Source organism: Daphnia pulicaria, chromosome 2, assembly GCF_021234035.1.
Source record: "Daphnia pulicaria isolate SC F1-1A chromosome 2, SC_F0-13Bv2, whole genome shotgun sequence".
Taxonomy (NCBI): Eukaryota; Metazoa; Arthropoda; class Branchiopoda; order Diplostraca; family Daphniidae; genus Daphnia; species Daphnia pulicaria.
Window position 1 is genome coordinate 2,871,028 of NC_060914.1, and position 22,999 is coordinate 2,894,026.

Consider the following 22,999-nt stretch of genomic DNA (forward strand, 5'->3'; position numbering starts at 1 on the left):
CTGCACATTTCTGTACTACTTTTTTTAAAATAATTTCCGATGCAATCAAATGCAATGCCGCAACCTAAATGAGCCGCAACCTAAATGAGCCGCAACCTAAATGAGCCACCTATATAAGAATATGCATATAGGTCACTGTGTCTCGGTCTCAAGTTGAAATACCCTCATTTTGTTTAGTTAAGGTTAAGCAGTTCTGGAAGTGTGACGTTTGAATCAGCGCTAGCCAGTCGATTGCATCTTCCGCGTTCGAAAAATGAATCAAAATATTAGAATATCACATCAGCTGTCAGTCAGACAAAACATCCTTTTCTGTCTACTCTGTGGATTAATCTGCGCATCAAACACTAATACGATACGGTAAGATTTTAAGTTGAATTAAATCAAAACCATAATTTTTTGTTTTCAAATTTGCATCAGGTGTTACTAACTAGGGCGAAAAGTCAGTTATCCATCGATGGTAGTTTCACTCAGGAGAAAACGCAAGAATGGGAAAGAGGAGATGGTAAAAGAAAGCACGAAGAGGAAGGAGTTGTTCTACTGGAAACATTAAAAAGTTTTGGGAATGAATTAACTGAATCAGTGGAATATGGTGAATACGAAGAAACTGACCTAACATGTCCCGAGTCAAATACAAAAGTTCAGGAAATTCACTCAGGGTGTGTTACGTGTTTCTTTTAATTATTGTCCTTTAATAATCATTATAATAAAAAGCTCTTAGAAATAAATGAATAAAAAGTCTGGTAAGCAGTGTGACGATACAACCAGCAGTTACGAAAGTCAATGACTAAAACCCATCGCCACAGGGTTCGAAAGTATATGTTGTCTAGACCACAGTAAAGTTATCTCGTTTTTATTCCAAAACCCACCAAACCCTGCACGACGAACTGGTTTGATTGTCCTTCAGTCCCTATTGTTGCCTGTTTCCGCCATTTCGTTTTGTCTTTAAAAAAATAATAAGAAAGAAAAACACGCTAAATAAAGAATCAGAAAATACAACAAAATGCGCCGATGTGACGGGTCATTATATAAAGCCTGTTTGCTATTCAGTATTCTCGATTTGGTAGCGTGATTGGTGGAGAGCCCGCACAGCAGAGTTAGAGAAATGGTCCTTCAGAATGAAAGGCAAATCTCTGCAGCTAATAAAGACTCGAAGGCTATCTGTCGCCATTGTATACAATCTCGCCGCTTTGGTGTTTACAGTCGAAACAGTGGAAAAGTCCAATGGGTTCTGCAGTTCCCCAGAGGTTTTTGGTGGTACCAGATGTACTGCGCTCTTTTCGAATTAACGCATAATATACAATGAAATCTTTGAACAAGATTTTCTTGCAAAGTTTCGTCGTGGTTGGATTGTTATTCTCACATGTCTCGTGCGTAATATCCCGTTCGACTACAGCAAGGTAAGAAGATCAATTAAACTTCTTTTAATTGCAGAGTCACCTTGGTGTTCTAACGTTCTTTGGCACCAGGACTGTTGCAGGCTCAGAGAAAGTTGTTACAATTGACGAGGGCACAAAAGCATTAGTGGCGAACCTGAGAGGTCTAGGAGCTGATTTGAAAAAATCAATCGATTTGAAAGATCATCCACTGACCAACAATCTTGTGACAGACATCAAAGACGTGTGGCAACGTATAATCGACAAATTGAAACCAGATTTGTACGAGGATCTCATATTCTACACAGCTCGACTACTTTTCCTCGCCAAGTATGGTCGTTTCACATATTATATTGAGTAGTTACCTAAGGCAATATAATTCAGTTGTGCAGAAAGAGAACGTGGATTTATAACTATATTGATATTTTCAAATTTCTTTTTTCCTTTCAATAATTCAAAGTGACCGCCACTGCGAGTCTCCCTACGAAACTTTCTTCAAACGCCAATGCCTTCCCATTGGCGATGCGAAACACTGCCCAGAAAATCAAACTCTGATCGACGGACCGGACAACAAAGGTTTCTGTGGCTCAAAAACTCGTTCGAAAGTAAGAGGTTGATTTCATTATAATCACGTCAGTATTTGACTTTATCCTAAAAATACAAAAAATTCACGTTTCAATTGCTATTGAGTACAACTGTTTCGATTTATTTTATATGGGAAATTGTTTTTGTTTACTGTTTAAAAGTAGAACAGCACTTTTGCCGGAAAGAACTGGTGTTAAACTGTTAATATGATTGGCATTATGCCAATTCTTCCCCTTTCCAGAAAATCAGACAACGTCAATTAGAGTTTCTTGGTATCAGAGTCCCAATGAGTGACCTCGCCTCATAGGTTTCGCGGTGAAAAAGTCAAGTACAGACTACAGAGAGATGATAGACACCAGGGTGTCGCAAATTAAGAGCTTGGGGCAATGTAATTGAAAATAAAGTGACGACATTGATAATGAAACCGTTATAGTGGAAAAAGGGAAATACGCAACTGATGTTAGTTAAATCCTATTTCCGTGTTCTATTTTTGTTTTTAAATCAATTTAATTGCTTTCCCACTTGGATACGTGTGGCCTTGTGGAATAACTGTCATTAGTGCCCAGCGGCTATAGTTGTTTGAAAGCTAAGCAAAGCTTGAAAACTAAACCCGGTAGTGTCGGGATTTTCAATAGATGGCAGTTGATGCATAATTTTATAAATATTAAATATATTCTAAATGTAGGACTAATCAAGCGAACGTAAAAAAAGGTAAATCGCGCTCTGAAAAGGCCGCACAGAATTGGAACGATCGATCAAATAAACGACAGGGTAAAATAATTCACGTCAAAATTTCGGAAAACAGAATCAGATTCCGTTATAATGAAGTACAGATAACGGTTCGGTTTTAAGTTTTACTATCTTATTCCCCACTAATCCTTTTTAAGTTTCCAATCAAATTTTACGGCAAGCTTTCAACCATACGAATACTCGAACATTAAAATTAACGGAGCGATGAAAAATGTCCCCTGCGTTGTTCTCAGAAAATTATTTAATCTTGGGATACCAACCGATTAAACTAACGATGCTGTTCTTCAATCGATGTTTTCGTTCAATTTGAAATAAGTCTCGGTTAGCTATAACAACTTGATTGTGTCATTTGCCTTAAAAGAGAACGTTGGCAAATGTGATACCGTTCTTTTGAGATCGCCCCACTTTTGTCAAATTGAAAAACGGAAAAATTGCACTTCAATAGCCTACAGAAAATGACGTAATAACAATAAGAATATATCACATCTTTTGATTTGTGGCAAAAGGATCTTCTTCGTTAAAAAGAGCCCTCCCCGAGAGAAAACAAGTGAAACACATAAAGGTATTCCACCGTGAACAGGGTCAATACATGGAGATGCAAATGAAGTAACAGCGGGAACTAAAGCAATTAAGAGTAAAAAATGAATTCTAACCTTCGATTGAACTCCACTAGTTTAATACGTCATCATCAATCCATGAAAGGCGTGTCCAAGGAACGTGATGTCCCAAAACTCCTGGCTGCTCCATCCTTATAACAAATGACGGCACATGGTAATAAAATTAATTGAATTCCGAACAGATAAACGAGAACACATAGTATAGAAAATATTCGCATAATCATAACCTCCTATTAGTCGTAAATGTGTCATAATAGCGTAAAAATAGTTAAGATTCACAGACTGAGATTAATCATCAACTGACTTCTGTTACCCATACCGTTAACCCTCGATATTGCTGATCCGACCTTTAGTTAAACTTGGTCCCTTTGGAAGTAACAAACAGACTAAATTTTATCAATGCGCATCTTTCTATTACACCCCCTCCCCTGTAATGATGGTCAAAAGCTCAAACCAACAGCAACCGGTAGAGGTAGTAATAACAAGGGCTCATTCCATACGGAAAAACGATAGTAGATAGGAAATAAACAGCTCTAAACTTAATAGCAAATGTTAATCCGCACTGTCTCTTAATAAAAGTAAAAATCATTCAAATACTCAATATGGTTCTAATACAAAGAAAACAGTTCATTGCTTTGTCAAAATTCCCACAGTTGTGAGTTGGTTGAAACATTCGACTGCTGTCATCAATTTGGAGGGAAAACTGCAAGAACTGACATGCTGTAAGATATCCCTCAAAAAACAATTTACATATTATTTAATTAGACAAAAATATAACAATCAGTCTGTCTGAAATTAACGAGCTTGACTGTAGCTAGTAGACATGATTTCAAATGAATACTTACTAACTCTTGTAATTCCCTTATTCTCGAAGAAAAGTTTGTATGGAAGGAGACCATCTACCTCTGCCTATGGAATGAATTGGCTAGTAGAATTTGAAAATCTATTCTATTTAAAGTACACTCCAAGCAGTGCATGAATCCACATATTTATCTCTAAATGAAAAAATACATCGTGGGAAGGAAACTACATTTTTACAAGACATCCAATTCTCTTAAACAGAATGGTTATTGATGTGCCATTACCATTGGGAAATATCCATACTTTAGTTAAACAGGTTTTATTGCACGACACATAGCTTAGAAGTTTACGAGAAATTTTAATAACAACTTTCAAAAGACGAAACCAAACGTAGTGAAAACATTATGAAGTATTTTCAAACACACGTTTACCTATATTTCGCTACTATTCTGCTGATTGCAAGTTCACATGTAGGAGTTTCTTTCGCCGTAAATTTATTGGAGGACTTTTTCTTTCCCCTAATTTTACTTTACCAACTGCTTACTAATACTAACTGAGGGATTGCAAGTATAACAGCAGCAGCAAGGTAGTCGTTTTGCACAACCACATTTATTAACGGTATTTTTGGTTTTGATCATGCAGAGTTTGCAGACTCTTCTCTGCTGCAGCATTGCCAACATCAAAAATTCAAAAGGCGATTGCGGAAATAGCTAAAGTGCGGGACGGCCGGACGTGATCCGGCGGAACCAGAACCGAACTCTTCAGTGTCTCGCATTCTGGCACGGATCACAATAGAAGAATTTACTTCCCTCTCGCCGGAAGACGTTCTCCGCCACACAGAAAGACACATTGGCAAAACAAATACTTTTAGCAGCAGTCTAGAGTTGTCTGCGGGTGGTGGGCTGTCATTAAACGTCATACATGCAATTTTGATTTAAAAATTATACAAAAACCACAAACAGGCCTTTCTTGCTAAAGCAGGTAGCTGACAATAGCATTGCATTAGCAAAGGGCTAGAAAAAAGAGGCTCCTTTGGCGTTCCGTAGATACTCAAAATACCGCAGAAGAGAAATGTTCTTGATCATTTTATTCTCTCATTGATTCCTTCTAGATTAAAAGACAAAATGTAAATTTGAAACACTTGTGAAACATTTTCATGTAAAAACAGATACAGAAATAAGAAAAGTCGAGCAGGTGTTGAACAAAACAATTGAACAAAAACAAAATCCTTCCTGTTTTCCACTGATGAAACCAGGAGACGGTGATGCACACAATTACGGGAAATAGAGACATTATTCACTGGTTGTAATGGTCATGCGTCGAGTTACCTGCAAACAGATATCGGGATGCATGCGCATCATTTTTTCAAAGTCATAGGATTGGGCGATGGTTTTAAAGTTGGCAGCTGAAAAATTCAGAGCCGCTTCCTTGGTGTTCTTGGCCGAATGTGAATCCGCCCAGATAATCAAGTCAAGAACGTTGTTCATTTGGATTTCGTGGAGAAGAACATGTTCGCATTCTTCTTTCAGGTTCTCTACTTCAAAGTGTGTGGCCATCTCAAACATCTTTTGGGCATTAGTTTCGGTCACGTAGGGCAGTAGGAAGTTGGCGCATTCGTCTTTCAGATCTTCAATGTTGTACTTGGCGGCAGCTGCTAAAAGACGCTTGGCGTTGTTTTCAGTCAATTGCTCACTGGTTCGGCCACAGTAAATGAAGTGAAGCAGCTGGTAAAAGATGTTTCTCCCGACATCTATAACGAATTGACTAGCATTGGACTCTTTCATGTTTTCGTGGAACATGGATGCAAATACAGGACTCCTCGCTGACAATATGCTCTGGTGAGCTCCGATTTTTTCGAAACTGCGGGTGAATCGGAATTGGACATCGCAGTTTATTTGCTGGAGAAACAGATAGCTTGAAATTTGTTCAATGGCATTCCGTTGGCTAAAACAACAATTTTTGAATTGAAGGAAAAAGTGGAAGGTAAATCGTTTTTCAGTTTGGGGAGTAAATATGACTCTTTCTGATTTCCAGCTTCCATTGCTTGCCATGGTATCTGAATCACAAGTCGCTTTTGTTAAAATAACTTTGCAAATCTTCATGGAGTAGCTGTCTTCTTGAAATTGACCCCCGTCTACAGTGACCCAAACAGCATGAGGTTGAAGGTAACAATCTGGAATGGCCCCTGTCTCTTTGTTGCAAAAGTCTACCTCATTAAAATGAAATTTGATATGTTGCGAGTTGAGTGGATTGAATCCGCTCCAGTAGCCCATATTTCGGAGCATCCATGAAACCTCATAGGAAGGAACTTGGGAAGAAACGTGATAATTCTGGAAATTATTTAGTTGAAAGGTTTGGGTTCTTTTCACTGACTGATCATAAAGATTCAATGTCCAAGAAACACATGTCAGACCTTTCTTCTTTTCAATCATGATCGACATGACGTAAACAACTCAACACAAAGATTTTAGTTTTTTTAGACACACATAAAAGACTGACAAGGAGAAAAGCAGAAAGGTAAACTACACCGATGCCAAATTTTAAAGTTCTAAAATGTTTCACATTATTAAAGCAGAATCTTTTCGCGCCAACTCTTAAAAAGTTATAACTGTATATCTAACAATTTTCTTACCTCCATAACAAGAGATTGATCGTTTTTTTCTTTGTTATTACGTAATCCGAGCAGTCAAGTCAGCTTGGATGGTCACCATTCAAAAAAAGGGATATTATTCATTCCTAAATCAGTAATCAGGTTAGAAATTGTTATCTGATAAATGAGTTTCTGATTAGGTGATACGCCGTTAAACGCAAAAATATTTGTTTTTATTCTTTCCTGGATTCTTTCTTCTGGATTAAAAACAAAACAAAATGTATCGTTAAAGAATAGTGACAAACGTTACGTTGCCCATCCATAAACTCAGATTCCATACACATAGAACATCATATGAAAATACAGAACACTGATTGAACAAAAAAACATCTCCTGTCAGTTATAACACAAAATTATAACACAAAAGTGGAGCGATTGAAGAAGTTATTAACGTGTTATAGTGCCATGCGTCGAGTCGCCTCCAAACAGATTTCAGGATACTCACGCATCATTTTCTCGTAATCAGCAGTATAGAAGAGGGTTTTACTGTTAAGTCTGGCAAAGCTAAGAGCCGCTTCCTTGACTTTCTTGACCGACTTTAAACTTGCCCAGATAATCAAGTCAATGACGTTGCTTATTTGGATGTCATTGAGAAGAACAGTTTCGCATTCCTCCTTAAGATTCTCGAGATTAAACGTTACAGCCATTTCCAACGTAAGTTGAGCATTAGTTTCATTAACTTAGGGTAATAGGAAACGGGCGCACTCATTCTTCAGGTCTTCGATGTTGTACTTGTTGGCAGCTGCTAACAGTTGCTGGGCGGTGGTTTCAGTCAATGGAACACTCGTTCGACCAGAGTAAATAAAGTGAAGCAGCTGGTAGAAGACGTTTCTTTCGATTTCATCAATGGCGATTTGACCAGTCTTTGACTCTTGCATGTCGTGATGAAACATGGCTGCAAATACAGGACTTCTCGCAGACAGGATGCTCTTGTGGGCGCCGATTTTTTCGGAAGTGAGGGTGAAATTAAATTGCACGTCACAATTTGTTTGCTGAAGAAACAAGTAGTTGTTCATATGTCCAATGACGGCATCCTTCTGATTAAGATGAACATTCTCGAATTGAAGGAAAAATCGGAAGGTTAATTGTTTTTCTGTTTGGGGTGTAAACAAGACTTTGTCTGATGACCATCTCCCATCCTCTTTTACACTTTCTTCATGTTGCTCTTTCCTCAAAATAATTTTTGTGGTCTTCTTGGAAAAAAAGTTTTCTTGAAATTGACCCCCGTCAACTGTGACCCAAACAGTCTGAGGTTGAAGGTAATGAGCTGGAATGGTGTCTCCTTTGCTGGAAACATTAGATGTTCTACCTGCATCCACCCTCTTTGACAAATAGAATATGATTTCTTGTGGGTGACGTGGATCAAATCCTCCTCGTTCCCATCTGGATAAACCTTTTACAATCCAAGAAATTTCAAAGGAAGGAAAAAGGAAATAAACCGGAAAAACTCCTGCTTGAAAGGTTATGCTTTTTTTTACAGACTTATCATGAGGATCCAATATCCAAGAAACACACGTCACACCTTCCTTTCTTTCAATTTTGACCGACATGATGTTAATAAGAAATAGATTTATAGGTAAAAACTTGAGCGTTCATCCGACTTGTGTGACGTATAGTATAAACAAATGTAAACAGTGATGGCCGCCAGTGAAAAACGTGGCATAACACTCTAACAGTGAATGAGTGAAGCTTCGGGCCTTAGTAGTTAGTATACATCCTGGTACACCGATGCCACATTTTATCACACGATAATATTTAACAAATTTCAAATGGTTCTGGTTATTTAGCGGGATAACTCTTTTATTCATTATTGACAAAATCTTTTTAACGCAACGTAATTATCAGAGGCAATCCATCGGCCGGTTTCATAATGATGCCGTGAGTCTCTTTGACCGGCAGGTGACGCTTATCTATACTGAAGCGGAATTTACGTAAGAGAGCGATTAATATAGCCTTCTCTTCGTAAACTTCATATTTCTGTCCTATACGTAGTTTTTTTTTTATTTAAATTTAATTGATTAATAATAGTTACCCATTTCTGAATAAAGTTTACCGATGTAATTTCGGGGTCCGGCGCTAAACGGAATAAAAGCAAAAGGATGTCGTCCGATGCTCTGCTCCTTTTGAAATCGTTCCGGTTTGAAAGACAAAGAATCGGGAAAGAATTCTTCATTACAGTGAAGCGCATAAACCTGAACGCTAACCGAAGCTCTGACCAGAAGAGTAAAGTCGCTCAGTTGAACTTGTTCGCTGATTTGTCGACGGAAGTTGGCGACGCTAGGGTAAAGGCGGATGGACTCTTTCATGCAACACTCGAGATATTTCATATTAGGCAAATCTTCCAAGGCACAATGTCGGTCTGAATCGCCGAATTATTCCAGTAGTTCTTCATAGACGCGTTCCTGAAATGAGATTCACAAATGGGTTAATACAACTGATTATAGAAGAATATGAAATCGTCGGTAGTACCTGCTCTTTCGGGTGAGTTGCCATGCAATACTGAAACCATGTGAGAGCAACCGACGTGGTATCATGTCCCTTTTAGATAGAAGTAAAAAACTGTCGAAGCGAGATCTTTAATTTAAGAGAGTAAAACTTACCGCAAACATAAAAGTGTCGACTTGGCTGAGAATGTCTGATTCGCTCAACTCCGTTCCTCGTTTAGCGGTTTCCAACAACAAATCCAAAAAAAGGTTTCCTCTTCCCTGCGTATAGTAACAATAAATGTTAAAATTGATGAGTACATTCTTATAGTTGGCACCTCACTTACGAGCGCTCATTTTCGACTCATCCGAATCGTCAACCGGATCGATTTCTTCATCCGTCTTGGCATTTTCGATTTGTTGTTTTCTATCGCGCAAAACCTGTAAAAATGAAACGTCAAATTTAATTTGAACAGAAGACCGATAAATTCCAGTTATTACCTTCATTGTGAAACTGCGTAATGTCTGGATATGTTTACCAAGTTCTCGCCCACTTGGTGTCAACGAGAAATAAATCCAATCTGGTAATAAGCCAAGGACGGAATAAAATCTGCCCCGCGTCATTTCCTGCACTCTATGAATGTACTCAACAATAATAATAAAGAATTGATTTAAAATTCGGTACAAGTATAGCCATAGTTACCGATCAATCGATTTGATGTACTCCGAATCCGACTCGGTTTGCGTATTGACTTTAATACCCATGGCAGCCTCTATAAGAAGTCACATTGGAGAATATTTAAGTTAAGTGGGGTCTGCTATGAAATAATGGAAGCCAAGCACACTCCAGTAAAGATCTGATTCACAATAAAACAACAAACAGAAATCACCTGTTTGGGAAAAAAACAAATCATTACCGGATATGATATCCAAGGTGCAGCGTGATATCATAGGAAAAATGTCGATTTTCTCGCTGTCGGTTAGCCGGTTGATAATCTGCTCTACTAAGACATCAGCATTTCTATGGAAAACTTCAAAAAAATCTCCCAAAATCTGAAAGTGAAACGCTGGTGTCAGCAGACGGCGATCTTTTTTCCATTTGTCACCTTTAGAAATGGATTTGCGTTATTTAATAATAAATCTTCCTAAATGTAATTGAATTTACCGGATGATAATAACAAGCCATTGCCAAGGTTCCATATAAATAGCATGTAGTAGCTGCTCTTGTCGATATTCTTCTGGCTTGTAAGGATGCGCTTAATTTGAATAATTAAAGAAACGTCAATATAATCTTTATCGACAAATAATGGAGGAAAATATTTTTATACTTCTATGTATTGAGGGGATGAAATCGCAATGATGGCAGTTCCTCCTCTCCATGTCCTGTAGATGCGGCCGTATTGCTCAACCCACTTAACGTGTAATGTCTGGAGGAATTCTATTAATAACAAATAGCCAATTACACCATAAATAGCTCAAACAACAAAGACAGAGAAAGCCTTATTAGTTATTACCCCTTAGGCAATCTTGAAAATATTAATATTCACTCCTCCTCTTTATAAGGATATTGTTTTGTTTCCTTTCTTAACTGGTGGTTATGACGAAAGCTTTGTTATTTAAAGACTGTTATTCAAGGTCACTGAACAGTGATTCTCACTGTTAGACCCTTAATAGAAAAGGTGTGTTACCTTTGCCATCGCGAGGAATTCCAAACACATTCCCAAAGATTGGAACTTTAGGCGGCCCAGGAATGCGGTCGATTTGCCGGACAAAAGAGGAGCACTCCCATAGCCAATACCAGATGACAAAAACAACGAAGATCAGCGACGTCAGTGTCACAAATTCTAACATTACCACTGCCAAAGTTGAAGACACACGAGGAAAACTTGACTAGACGACTAGAAATTAGCTGTGTAACTGATAGAAAGTAAACACATCCAGCCCTTTAATACCTGAGTATACCTGCTTCGACCTTCGTTCTGACGTTCTCCCCGTATACGAACTAAATCGTAAAAAAACATAACAAACAAACAAAGGCGTTACCATATTTTGATTTTAAACGAAAACATTTATTTGCATACCATCTATCGGTCGAGTTACAGGCTTGATCAAACACAAAATAATAGTGCGGAAATTCAAATCAGACTAAGTTTCTATTTGATTTATGATGGCTTCTCAGCTGAATGAAACTGCAGGAGGATAAGGAAGTAAGTCAACGTTGTTCCTATTAGGTGCCGTATAATGACGAAGAAATTTCAATGTAAATCTGGCTTGAGAAATTCATTTTGATTTGGGAAAATTAAATCATACCGATGGTAAAAGATGTTTGAAGTTTGCAAATTGACCACCGTTAGCGCACTGTCGCTTTTTTTCAAAGCGGAAACATTGCATCATAATTTATGATGCAATGAGCAATGATGATGCAATGAGCAATGACGTAATGAGGGTTATTCATATTCCAGGGGATTCATAACCCAGAAACACCAAAACCTTCATTATAAATGCAAATAAAAAGGTTATATTTAATTGTATTCAGTTTGAAAATAATTGAACAATATTCGTTAATTATTAAACTATGACTTTAATTCAATATGAAACGTTAAAAAGAAGAAGTTAAATTAAAAACATAGGAAAAACATAAGAAAATAACTTGTGCGAAGGTGCTGGGATTCCCCTGCCGGCATATAAGGAGGCGACGCCATCAACGACAATATACTTAAACTCGTTACAGTAGTTTATTCCCTCATAATTTCTCACTGCAAAGAAGCTTTCAATCGGTCTTTATCATGATTTCCCCAATTGATTTGATTGCTACTTTAGTGATGTGGATTGGATTGTGTTTTGTCAGTCATTGTACTGAACTTACCAGATCGCAAACAGTTGTGGATACTAAAAAGAGTATTCGTGTTGAACCTGACGTGTTGGGAACCCGAAAGGGAACCGCCATTACTACCAGACCATCTATTACCAGCAACAACAGCTATCAAGAGAATAACAACAACTTGATAAAGAAGCTTGCAGAAAAAAGCAATGTTGCTGCTGAAAATAAGATCCTGAAAGTCGAACTGGCTAAATTGAAGTTTGAACTCGCGCTCTCCGAGAACAACAATCGGAAGCTCGAAAAGGCACTGGATGCAAAACTGGATGAGTTGGCAGCCTCTAATAAAAGTGCCATGGAAGCAAGAATACTATTCCTTGAAGAGGAAAATATGCGTTTAATTGACAACCAAACAAAGTCAAAACTTATTATCGAACATAAAGACCGTGTTCTAGAAGCAATTTCTTTGCTTTCATCTGGAGATACTGGAGATGAAATGGACAATTTGTGCGACAACAACCTGATTGGAACCGACGAAAAGAAAACGGAATTTCTTCGACTGCTGGCTGAAAGAACAGAGAAAACCATCACTCAAGTAACACCAGATGTTGGATGTGAGGAGCCCAATATGCAACCATCGAACGACTTGGCAATTTGTGCTGCACCGATTGAAGTCTCAGCTGCTGAATCTACCGACGAGACTCTAGTCGACGAACTTTGCCAGTCGACCCCCGACTCGGATACCAGTACCGACCCCAAACCATCTACAGAGGAAGAAGTCCAGTACCTTCTGTTAAGTAATTTGCCACCTTCGGTTCATGGGGCCGAGATTCTTAATCGCTTACAGCTCATGATTGGCCAAGTGAAGCAATACACCATGTTTGTCGACGACAAAGGGGAATACACGGGCACCATGGCGGTTGCCTTTGTCAATCCATCGGACGTGAGGCGAGCCTATCAAACCTGCGATGGTATGTTCTTCGAAGGAGAATTGCAGCTCTGGCATCAAGCAGAAGTGGCCTATTACATCAATGGCCAACGATTTTACCAGGAAGAAGAGGAGCCTCCTGCACCGGTTGAAGTTTCACAACCTACCGATGAAACTTCAGCCGATGGACTTTTTCAGCCGATATCCGACTCCATGGATGATGTCCGAGATGATGTCATATCACCACCGGCGGCATCTTTCGTTGACACCAGCAGGAAAGTGCCCGATGAGTACCTTATTATAAGCAATTTGCCCACTTCGGTTGATGGGGCCGAAATCGTCAATCACATTGAGATTATGATTGATTGCGATGTGGCGCATTACAACATGTTTGCGGACGACAAAGGACAATACTCCGGCAGCATGATAGTTGACTTTGTTCATCCATCGGACGCGAGGCGGGCCTATAAATGCTACGACGGTCTTTTGTTAGAAGAGAACAAAATACAAGTGGCTTATTTTATCAATGGCCAAAGATCGTATCAGAAGGAAGAGGAGCCGGTTCCTACAGCAACGGATGGCGTTTTTGTCGCCGATTTGATTAATGCGTCTCCAACCATCGACCACGCACCAATTGAACCTGAAGCTTTGGCCGTCCACCAGCAAGAGACTTTGCCAGGAGCAACTACTGAAGACATACATCAGTCGACTCACTTGGATGATCCTGTCGTCGTCAAGAACCTGGTGGAAGAATCTCTTTCGTGCGAGATCAACCCTATCCTGATGACTCGTAAGCAAAAGATAAACAAAAGAACAGCCAGACGGAAAAAGGCCAAGAAAAATAGAGAGGCAGCAGCGTCGTCAGCCGAGTAAGAGGATTATACGTGTAACGAAGGACTTCAATGGGAAAAAATCGTCAGAAAATCAGAAAAAAAACAACATAAAACTCACAAAATAAAAAACAAAAAAAACAAAAAAACAAAAAAACAAAAAAACAAAAAAACAAAAAAACAAAAAAAAAAAACTACTCTTGATTTCATATCTTTCTTTCTCTATTCTTTTTCTTTTCCCCTTAATTATTTACCTTCATCTATTGTTTTTCTTCTTCATCTTTTTTCTCATCTTCTTCTTTCAGAATTGGGTCGGATATTGGTCGTTTCATCCGGCAAAACTTTAATTCGGCACCGAATTGATGTACCTTCGACAAAAGGCAAATATATTTCGACTGGTGCGAGAATACGTAGACACAGGGTATGTTAATGGTACTTCGACAATTAGTTTTTAAGGTTAGATTAAGTTAGTTTAAGATAGTTTTAAGTTAGGTTAGGTCGAAGTACATTAGCTACCTGTTGTCGAAATATTGTCGCACCATCGTGGAAATATAGTTGCTAGCTGTTGAAGGTGCATCAAATTGCTGTCGAATTAATGTTTTGTTGGGTGTATGTCAGTATTCCGATCCGATTTCTTTTTTTTTTTTCCCCTTCTTTCTCGTTATCTTTTTGTCCTTCGCTTCCTTCGTGTATTCTCCCCTCCCTCACCCCCAAAAAATAATAAAACAAAACCTTAAAAAACAAACTACTCTTGTTATTATAAGATAGAAAAGCAAGCTTATCAGCTCGCCACGAAGGGATAGTCGTAAGCCAGTTGAAAACTGTCTTAAATGAAAAATTCAGGTTGCTAAATGCCTTCCCAATTTTTCAGAATTTTTCTTTAAATTCTATGTTTTTTCTCTGAAATTTTGTGAAAAAAAAATTCCATCGAAAAAATTTTTGATTTGTCTGAGTCATGGTTAACAAAGGGCATGGGTCAAAACAATATTTTTATTCTAAAAAAAAGTAAATCTATAATGAGACTTGAACCATGGCCCTCTTCATTATCATGCCAGCGCTATAACCAAAAATCTATTTTTTCGTCTTTTAATTTGATCCAGTATCAAATGAAAAATGGTTTCTGGCGATATATTTGCAGGATAGAGGGTTTTCACGCTAAATGGAATTATTTTTGTTCTGGTCGCAACGCATATTTTTTGTTTAATTTTCAATACCAGTCCAATCCAGTTGTTAAAACTATTTTTAACTAAACGTAAATAACTTGCAATCCTGTGGGATTTTTAATTCACAGTTTGATATCCTTGCAAGTTATTTACGTTTAGTTTGCTCAAGTAATATTTTCCATATATTTTCACATAAAGTTCAATAATTAAAAAAAAACATCTTTTAGTTTAAAAACTGCAAAACATAAATGCAAATCTGATTATTGCGTCATGGTGGGGTCATCAAAGATTGCGCCATCACGGCGATGCTATAGACATCTGGTGGTGATTTATTTTGACCTAAAGTGAAAAAGTTGTAGTCGCAACCGCCAGATGTCACTAGTCGTAAAACAATTATTTTATCAGTTTTTCATTAATTACGGGAAAACTAATTAAGTAAATAAAATTATTTTTGTTCTGGTCGCACCGCATATTTTTTGTGTATTTTTTAAGACCAAAAAGTCCGAAATCTAACGTGAAACGTCCGAGCTATAGAGCGTTACAGACAAAGTGACATGGCTTTTTTTTTTCTGCGTATGCGATTATTAGCTTCGCCCTTCGGGCTCGCAATAATATGTTTCTGTCTTATTCTTTACCTTCCCCTTAATTATTTACCTTCATCTATTATGTTTTTCTTCTTAATCTTTATCGCCATATTCTTCTTTCAGAATTGGGTCGGATATTGGTCGTTTTATCTGACAAAACTTTAAATTCGACATCGATTTGATGTAACTTCAGCATAAGGCAGCTGTATTTCGACTGGTGCAAGAATACGTAGACACAGTGTATGCCAAAGTACTTCGGCAATTCGTTTTTAAGATTAGGTTAAGTTAGTTAAGTTTAAGTTAGGTCGAAGTACATTAGCTACCTGTTGTCGAAATATTTTCGCACCATCGTGGAAATATAGTTGCTAGCTGTTGAAGTTGCGTCGAATTGGTGTCGAATTAAATTTTGTTAGGTGAACGTCAATATCACGACCCGATTTCTTTTCTATTTTTTCCCCTTCTTTCTCTTTTCTTCTCTTCCTTCGCTTCCTTCGTGTGAATGAATGGAGCGTGGATTTGAAGAATGTGTGCAAAGTTGTTCTGTGTGTGCCTGTTGATTTGAATGAATGTCTCAATAAAATATCTTCAACCAAAACGACACAAAAATCTTATGTGTTTTTATTATCTAGCATTAGCAAGTATTATACTCACTCATTAGTATTTTCTAACATTTAACCTGTTATGAATTTTAATTGATTAAAGAATGTAAAAAAATCAATAATCACTAGCTGGCAATTGGCAAACCATTTGGTAGATATGTCCGTTGTCCAAAAATAAGTTGTGTAAGAGTCCTGAACAAAATTATGTCAAGTGTTGATAAATAATCTTTCAATTTTGCAAAGAATATTGTTTAGCGCTCATGACGATTCCAAGGTGAGGACAAAATTGTCCTTGTCATTCGTTATTAATTGTTCCAATAATAAATAAAAGAGCTTAGAAAATAATGCTAAGGCGAATGGCGATGAATGATCAATTTTGACTAATTTTTAAAAAATCTTGGTTAATAAAACGTGTGCGCACAAACAAAATTATATCGCATTTTCAGTAATCGAGTATTTTATTAGTCACTAGCTTTGTTTTGGATTCATATATGATAAGTTGCTAGCTTAGGTATTCGTCGAGAAAGAAGAAGCATTTGAGAAACAATTAGATTGTTGATTTCTTATTATTCAGGACCGTTGTCGCTCCATGTGAAACGGTTCCAAAAAATGTTTCGTTGACGGGACATACTTCTACGGTAAATGGAGTGAAAAGGGAACGATAAGGAGCAGATCAAAATATATATTATTTCCCAACATAGTTGAAATGCCGGGAAATAAATAGCAATGGCGGCCACTGTCCTTCAGGACAAACTCTAATGGCGGAGCATAATTCGGACCGGGAATTACGGGTGCATTGTTCAGTTCCGGTTTCAGAAAGTGTATCGAAATCGTCCCGTGTCCATTCATTTCCATGCCGTATTGGAACACGCCGCAGTTTCAGCGCGAAGCCGGCGCGAACTGTATCAAAGGATTCCACGGCTAAAATACCATTGGCACCCCAGCAGGGATACAAAACGTACAAAACTATGACATACGATTTTACTTTTTATTATAACATCTACTTGTTATGTCGTTAATCTAATAAATCAACGGTAGGTTTTGGTGGCTTATGAATCTTACGTTACACCTTACACCTTAACTGGGTTTATAAGAAAATACAAGAAGTTTTCGCGTAATAATTTCCCCGAAAAATCTAATTTTGGACAAATTATTTTCCGATTCAGTTGTAATCTGACCCGAAAAAACATACTGAACATACTGAAAAGGACGTCCCATCAGAGTAATGGTGAATTTACTACAGAAAATAATCTCTCGACTTTGGTGTTGTTACTTTTCACCACACCATTCGATTTGGTCAATCTTTCAACAACGAAATAAGTAATTTTCCACCTAACTATAGTGCTCGTCAGTCGTGAGATTAAAAGAGAAAAAAGTGACATCACACTTGCGTTTAATAATAATGTCTCAGCGTCGTTTCCTACCTGTGTCACTTGTAATCGATTTCCCAAAAATTATACTACCTAACATGATTGGTTGTATTGTAGACTATTAGGCGAAATTGTAGCTTGTAGGTGAAGTGAGATAGATACACTCAGCAAAATCCAAAACAAACTGATGTCAGTGGCCTCTAACGTCGCGGCCGGGGTCGCGGCTTTTTGCCTGCAGTTTGTTTACGTTTGTTTGTCGCAATTTGACATTTTGCGTGCACGTTAAAAGCGGACATTTTATTTTTCATGTTGAGTTACTTGATAGTTGATACTCTTTCTTGTCTGATTTTAATTGGTTTACAGTGCAAATAATTTATTCTAATGAATAAACTACTTCTAAAAATAATTTATTTCTAATGAAGTAAATTTTCACATTTTCCTTCACGTTGAAGCCCACAAATATTGTTTTCTAAAGAGAGAAAAGTAGTAATAAAAATTTGCTAAATATATGGAATCAAGACATCGCAGCTTTGAAATTTATATTTAGATGAAAAACATAATGCAATACATTCAAAGCAGATCGGTGCTAGAGGGAAACTCAAGCGCAGCAACAGCAAGGGATCGGTTTAGTAAAAGTTAATTGAACTCGTAGGTACACACCGTTCGTAATTCTTTTCAGTGCCTTGTGACTACGCATACCGTTGCTGACAGCCTGTTTTCTAAGCGGACTACAGCTCGATTACATCTGATTTTCGAATCGCTTGGGGTGGGTGCTCTAAGGTATCAACTAACATTTGAAGCAAAACACGCCTTATTTCTATTAATTAAATTATTCGAACTATTTTTTCCATTTCCAAAACAATTTAAATAATCAACGAGGTTTTTAAATCGCTCAAGATCCTCCCGTAAAAATTCAACGAGACCAATATAACAGTGAAACTTAATTCTGAATAAAGGTTCTATTTTATAGTGCAGCTTAGTATACGTCAGTTTGACAGGCAAAACATGGAAAAGATACGAATGTCAGTGTCATCACTTTTTCCGAATCCAAAGGTCGTTGTTCAGCTCAAAGTAGGTGGCGCAATACGGCATGCCTTGACCATGACGTTTCCGTTCTTTTTCCCGATAACGCTCTTCAATCTGCGGATATTTATAATGAAATAATTATTACATATTTAAAACAAATTATAATAAAAGGATGCTTACAATTTTTTTGTGTTCAGCTGCACTTTGGAAATCCCCTGATATCAAATTTCGTCTCACGGGATACCACAATTTGTATGACTCTTCATCCGCCTGATCGGAAATGCGGCGGATTTTTTTTCCCAACAAATCACCTTCCGTTTGAAGGTCAATAGATTCTGACTGGCCGTTCACCCAGGACAGTTCCATAACACCACTCGTCCAATCACCGGATATACGGGCAGTGGTATTGCCAGATTGCCCTTTAATTTCAGCAGTAACTTGATGTGGTTTGCCGCCATAAAATGGTTTGGTTTGGAATACGATGCCAGCAGATAATTTCGATTCCGAACAGTTTATGTTGATCTTGCCACCAAACTCCAACCAGGGTTCGGAAAGAAAGGATCGCAAGTAAAGCATAGGAAATGTCATTTCGTATTTCTCTGTCTCTTGATCCTGTGACTGATTATGGGCCGGAAGTTCCAAAACCATGTCCCCACCAAGCGTCACTCCCACGTACATTCCCATGAATTTGGCTTTGATTGATAAATTTCCACTAATAGAAATACGTTGTTGTGGACACTCAAAGTGAAACGCGCTAACAGGAGGATTGTGTGAAACTTGTTCTGCCACAAATCTGAAGAGTAAAATTTCACCAGTGGCTTCTATTGGGACAAGAAAAAAAAAACTTAAAAAAAAAGAATAAAAGTCTAATTAAAAGAACTACCATCTTTCATATTCCAGATGCATTTGAATATCTCTCCGTGCACAGGGTTAAAAGGCTTGCGGGCAGCTGTCATTTCCAATTGACAAGCGCGAATGCAACCCAAATACCACTGCACCACCATAGCCATCCTATGCTCTACGTCAGATTCTCTAGACATCCTAATTTCAATCAAATCAAATAAATTACAAAATGAATTATTGGGATTAATAAACCTAAGTTACTTTAGCAACAAATTTGGCTGACGAAATGCATCAGCAATAACTTGAAGAAGGGAACGAGGTTCACAGCAAAAGACGGGAAGATTCACTTTAGTAAGTTCTGTGCCCAGTTTTAACTGAGAAAGAAGCTTCAGAGTACGCCCTTTATACTCTTCATTTCCTGTTTCTTGGGCAATTGCTGAGAGAGATTCCTCGACAATAGGGACATACTCTGATTCATCATCTAAACTTGGAACTGTAGATGATTGTTCGTTCGTTTCCGACCAGTTTTGAGTGCCTACATCTGTAAATCAATTAACAATTACTATGATTCATCAAATTTAATTTCAAATCAAGCAGTTGTACCAGAGAGAGTTTTATCACTTAGGACAGAAACGGCACTTTCACTTCTCATTCTAAGAAAGAAAACAGCGTTCAGTTTTAAAACAAATAAATGGGTTTGTTGAAGAAACTTACCTCGGAAAATCAGATATTCTTTTGAAATCAGTGGATTTCTTTGAACTAGAATATCCAAGAAGGGGTGAGCTCCCAGTCGAGTTTGCTTTGATTGGCTACAAAAAATTATTTCAGATATTATGATAGATAATGCTGTTGGTTGAATTGCACAATAAAGAAGATCTGCTTTAATTATTACCTTAGTGGGCTGCTGCTGTTGATAGTGGAGGATTGCCAAGCATTGCTCCAGACACAGCAAAGTTGCTTGAGAAGTAGCTTTCATTATAAGTATCTCTGTGTCGGTGCAAGTTGTAGTTGGTCCTGAATTTGGTAAACTCTCAATATCATGGACTAATCGTTGATGTTCACATTCCACACGGCGTAAATAATCACGGACACCACTAAATGCATCCAGGACTGTTAAGTTGCATGACAGCATTTTCTGTGAAGGTCCAGGATTGTGTGGGCTAACAGATACAGCAGAGGTTGTTGAAAGATTACTACTGCTGAGTTGAGAATGATCCCGAAACAATGGTGGGTTGCTCTGCAAAGTTTTTTTTGCTTTACTAATACTGAAATTCAAATCACTCAAAAAACGGTCTGGCTTACCTCAGCCAGAACTTGTGTGTGAGCCTGTGCCACAACACGAAGTCTATTTATCCAGTACTGCCTCTCCTTTGCATCAGTAGCCCTTAATTTGAACGAGTTTTCATTTGCAGCATTAACAGAAAAAGTGTATGAATCTTCTTCACTCGGGACAACAATTGCTCCTGCCAAATGTAGAGAAGCTCTTGGTCGCTGCTTTCTCTCACTTTCAGACTGAACAAGTGTACACAAAGCATATTTAGTCAAACATTAAAGACCTATAATTTTGAATATTACCATAAAGTACTCCAGCATTCCCGTGCGTGGGTCCAAAACAAACCAACGATTTTGCCAACCTTTCATCATGTTGGTATACTTCAAAAGTTGGCCCTCCGAAATTTGTCGTAACGAAATCCCAACATTGTTTTCCTGTTTTGAAAACACTGTGATAATTTCTCCAGACAAAAATGTTTTTAAAACTAACCTTGGATTTTGACATTTTGGCACTCCTTATTTTCAACCAGTAAGTTTCATCGATGACACAAGTGACACAACTCCTTTGACTCTCAACTCCCAAGTCCAAGAGTAGGCTACTAAAGATTTCGTCGGCTATTTTCTCAGCCACCTTTCCCACCGATCGCATCGACTCGCCCTTGTACCACTTGTCATGCCTCTGGTGGTCAATTTTGAAATACTATTGCACGACGATTCGTAGCCGAAAACGGTTAAGAGTTTAAGACACGGAATTTTTTAAATATATTGCATGAGTTTATGATGAATAAGTAACTAGTAAGTATTGTTTCACTTTCTTACAGTCTTACTGCTCATTTAGGCGGGAAAAGAAAATAATTATGTTTACATTTACAAAGCCAACCTTTTCCGCAAAATAGCGAACGGAATATCAGGGAATATCTCATTGGCGCCGCGTATGGTGCATTGCAGCCTAGGAGGAGCTCACCTCGCTTTGTGATTACGTATAATATTGTAGATGTGCCAAATAAAAAGGGTAATTAATTCGATAGTAGGGATCAACTTCCTAAATCATTTTTAAATTGTAATTAGAAAAAACTGCTGTTTGAACTGATTAGGCTATAATTTTAACGTTTAACTATCGAAAAAAATAATTCTGTTCGAACTTCACCAACTCTTCCGCCGTCAAGAGAGCCAATAAGAAATTGACATTCAGTCATGGCTTTTTTCTCTTCTAGCCTAAATCAATATACGTCTGTCATTTGAATACTCAATTTCATTTTCCGTAGCACCTTACCAGTAAATCTTACGGTACCTCTCTGTTGAGCTATTCCGCACCCTTTGCCCTTATTATATAACCGCCCAAATCCCGCTCCTTCTTTTTGCTTCATCGCACACTTCAGCAAGCCGTTATTCCGTGTGCTTCTGCTATTTCGTCGCAACTCTACCGGTACTGTTCTTTGACTAATTCTAGTTCATTTATCGCGAACATTAAAAAACGAATAATGCAGTTTCTATGTTTTATTCTTATCACGTGAAATAACTTGAAATCTGTGGATTAATGGAGAGCGATGATATTCTTTGTCACAATCGTCATGGTGACGATCCAATAAGTGAGGAATTCCATGTATTGTCCAAGATTGTCCTCTGTTCTCTTTAAATAATCTTTCCCTGAATCAATTTGGGGTTGCCTCTGGCCAAGCTACATCATCAACGTTGGTTGTCTTTTTCTGCTTGATTTCTTCACCTAGAACTATTAGAAATGATCTAGAGTCCATTTTAGTAAGTTGTATCTATTTTGCTCTTCTTTTTTTCCTTTATTGCATCAGTTTATTGGGTAGTGTTGTGCCCAAGCAATAGGTAGTGGTGTTAGTGGTAGTGTGTTTCGCACAAAACAATTGCCTTACCGTGTTAGGTTGAAATTGTGAAAAGACTTTATTATCAAAAGATGGCATCAGTAAAAGAAATCAGAGAAGGATTACTTTTTATTTCATGGGATGCCAAAGCATTGCCGAGCGGACCACATTACAGATGTAATAACGGGGCCGGTCCAAGTATTGAATTAAATCGTACTCCGGTAAACGTTTCTACATTGGCGGACGCTGTCGATACTTTCATACTCATTTGCAAAATGGAAGGACAACAAATAGTTCTTGAAATAGAATCACCTGTTGCTAGAAAACAGATGAAACAATTTGAATTGGAAACCGTACAGATTCATGCGACCAAAGATCGCATACAGAAAAAGATGACTTTAAATCAATCCAAATGGACAGCGACGTGGGACGTATTCCCAAATTACGGATGTCAACGTTGCACCAAGCAAATTCGTTGCATATCCTGCGGGAGAGAAAGCCGGGAATATCCACTTGGTTTCGATATTCTCATCGA

The 22,999-nt window shown here is 37.9% G+C and overlaps 2 protein-coding genes and 1 pseudogene across 2 annotated transcripts; 1 reads left to right on the forward strand and 2 right to left on the reverse strand.

Annotated features, from left to right (window-relative positions):
- Positions 1 to 1,215: 1,215 nt before the first annotated feature.
- LOC124327321 lies at positions 1,216 to 2,052 on the forward strand. The gene is made up of 3 exons (XM_046786323.1): positions 1,216 to 1,397; positions 1,467 to 1,703; positions 1,834 to 2,052. The coding sequence occupies exons 1-3, from the start codon at positions 1,300 to 1,302 to the stop codon at positions 1,988 to 1,990; spliced, it is 492 nt and encodes a 163-aa protein (XP_046642279.1). The 5' UTR covers positions 1,216 to 1,299; the 3' UTR covers positions 1,991 to 2,052.
- Positions 2,053 to 8,566: 6,514 nt separating this feature from the next.
- LOC124327813 lies at positions 8,567 to 11,181 on the reverse strand (annotated as a pseudogene).
- A 6,835-nt stretch (positions 11,182 to 18,016) lies between these two features.
- On the reverse strand, positions 18,017 to 21,300 carry LOC124327811 (oxysterol-binding protein-related protein 11-like). Its single transcript, XM_046786821.1, has 10 exons — positions 21,123 to 21,300; positions 20,936 to 21,067; positions 20,663 to 20,872; positions 20,253 to 20,597; positions 20,075 to 20,169; positions 19,964 to 20,013; positions 19,622 to 19,901; positions 19,401 to 19,558; positions 18,698 to 19,338; positions 18,017 to 18,631 (listed from the first exon to the last, which is right to left on the reverse strand). Exons 1-10 carry the CDS (start codon positions 21,279 to 21,281, stop codon positions 18,524 to 18,526), a joined length of 2,178 nt encoding a protein of 725 aa, XP_046642777.1. The 5' UTR covers positions 21,282 to 21,300; the 3' UTR covers positions 18,017 to 18,523.
- Positions 21,301 to 22,999: the final 1,699 nt, after the last annotated feature.

Bases quoted from the DNA above. Each gene is read 5' to 3' on its own strand.
- LOC124327811 (XM_046786821.1), bottom strand. From the start codon at position 21,281: ATGCGATCGGTGGGAAAGGTGGCTGAGAAAATAGCCGACGAAATCTTT. The intron at 21,068-21,122 runs GTTAGTTTTAAA...TTTTCAAAACAG, and splicing joins CCAAAATGTCAAAATCCAAG to GAAAACAATGTTGGGATTTC. The intron at 20,873-20,935 runs GTAATATTCAAA...ACACTTGTTCAG, and splicing joins GAATGCTGGAGTACTTTATG to TCTGAAAGTGAGAGAAAGCA.
- LOC124327321 (XM_046786323.1), top strand. From the start codon at position 1,300: ATGAAATCTTTGAACAAGATTTTCTTGCAAAGTTTCGTCGTGGTTGGA. The intron at 1,398-1,466 runs GTAAGAAGATCA...CTTTGGCACCAG, and splicing joins TCCCGTTCGACTACAGCAAG to GACTGTTGCAGGCTCAGAGA. The intron at 1,704-1,833 runs GTATGGTCGTTT...AATAATTCAAAG, and splicing joins CGACTACTTTTCCTCGCCAA to TGACCGCCACTGCGAGTCTC.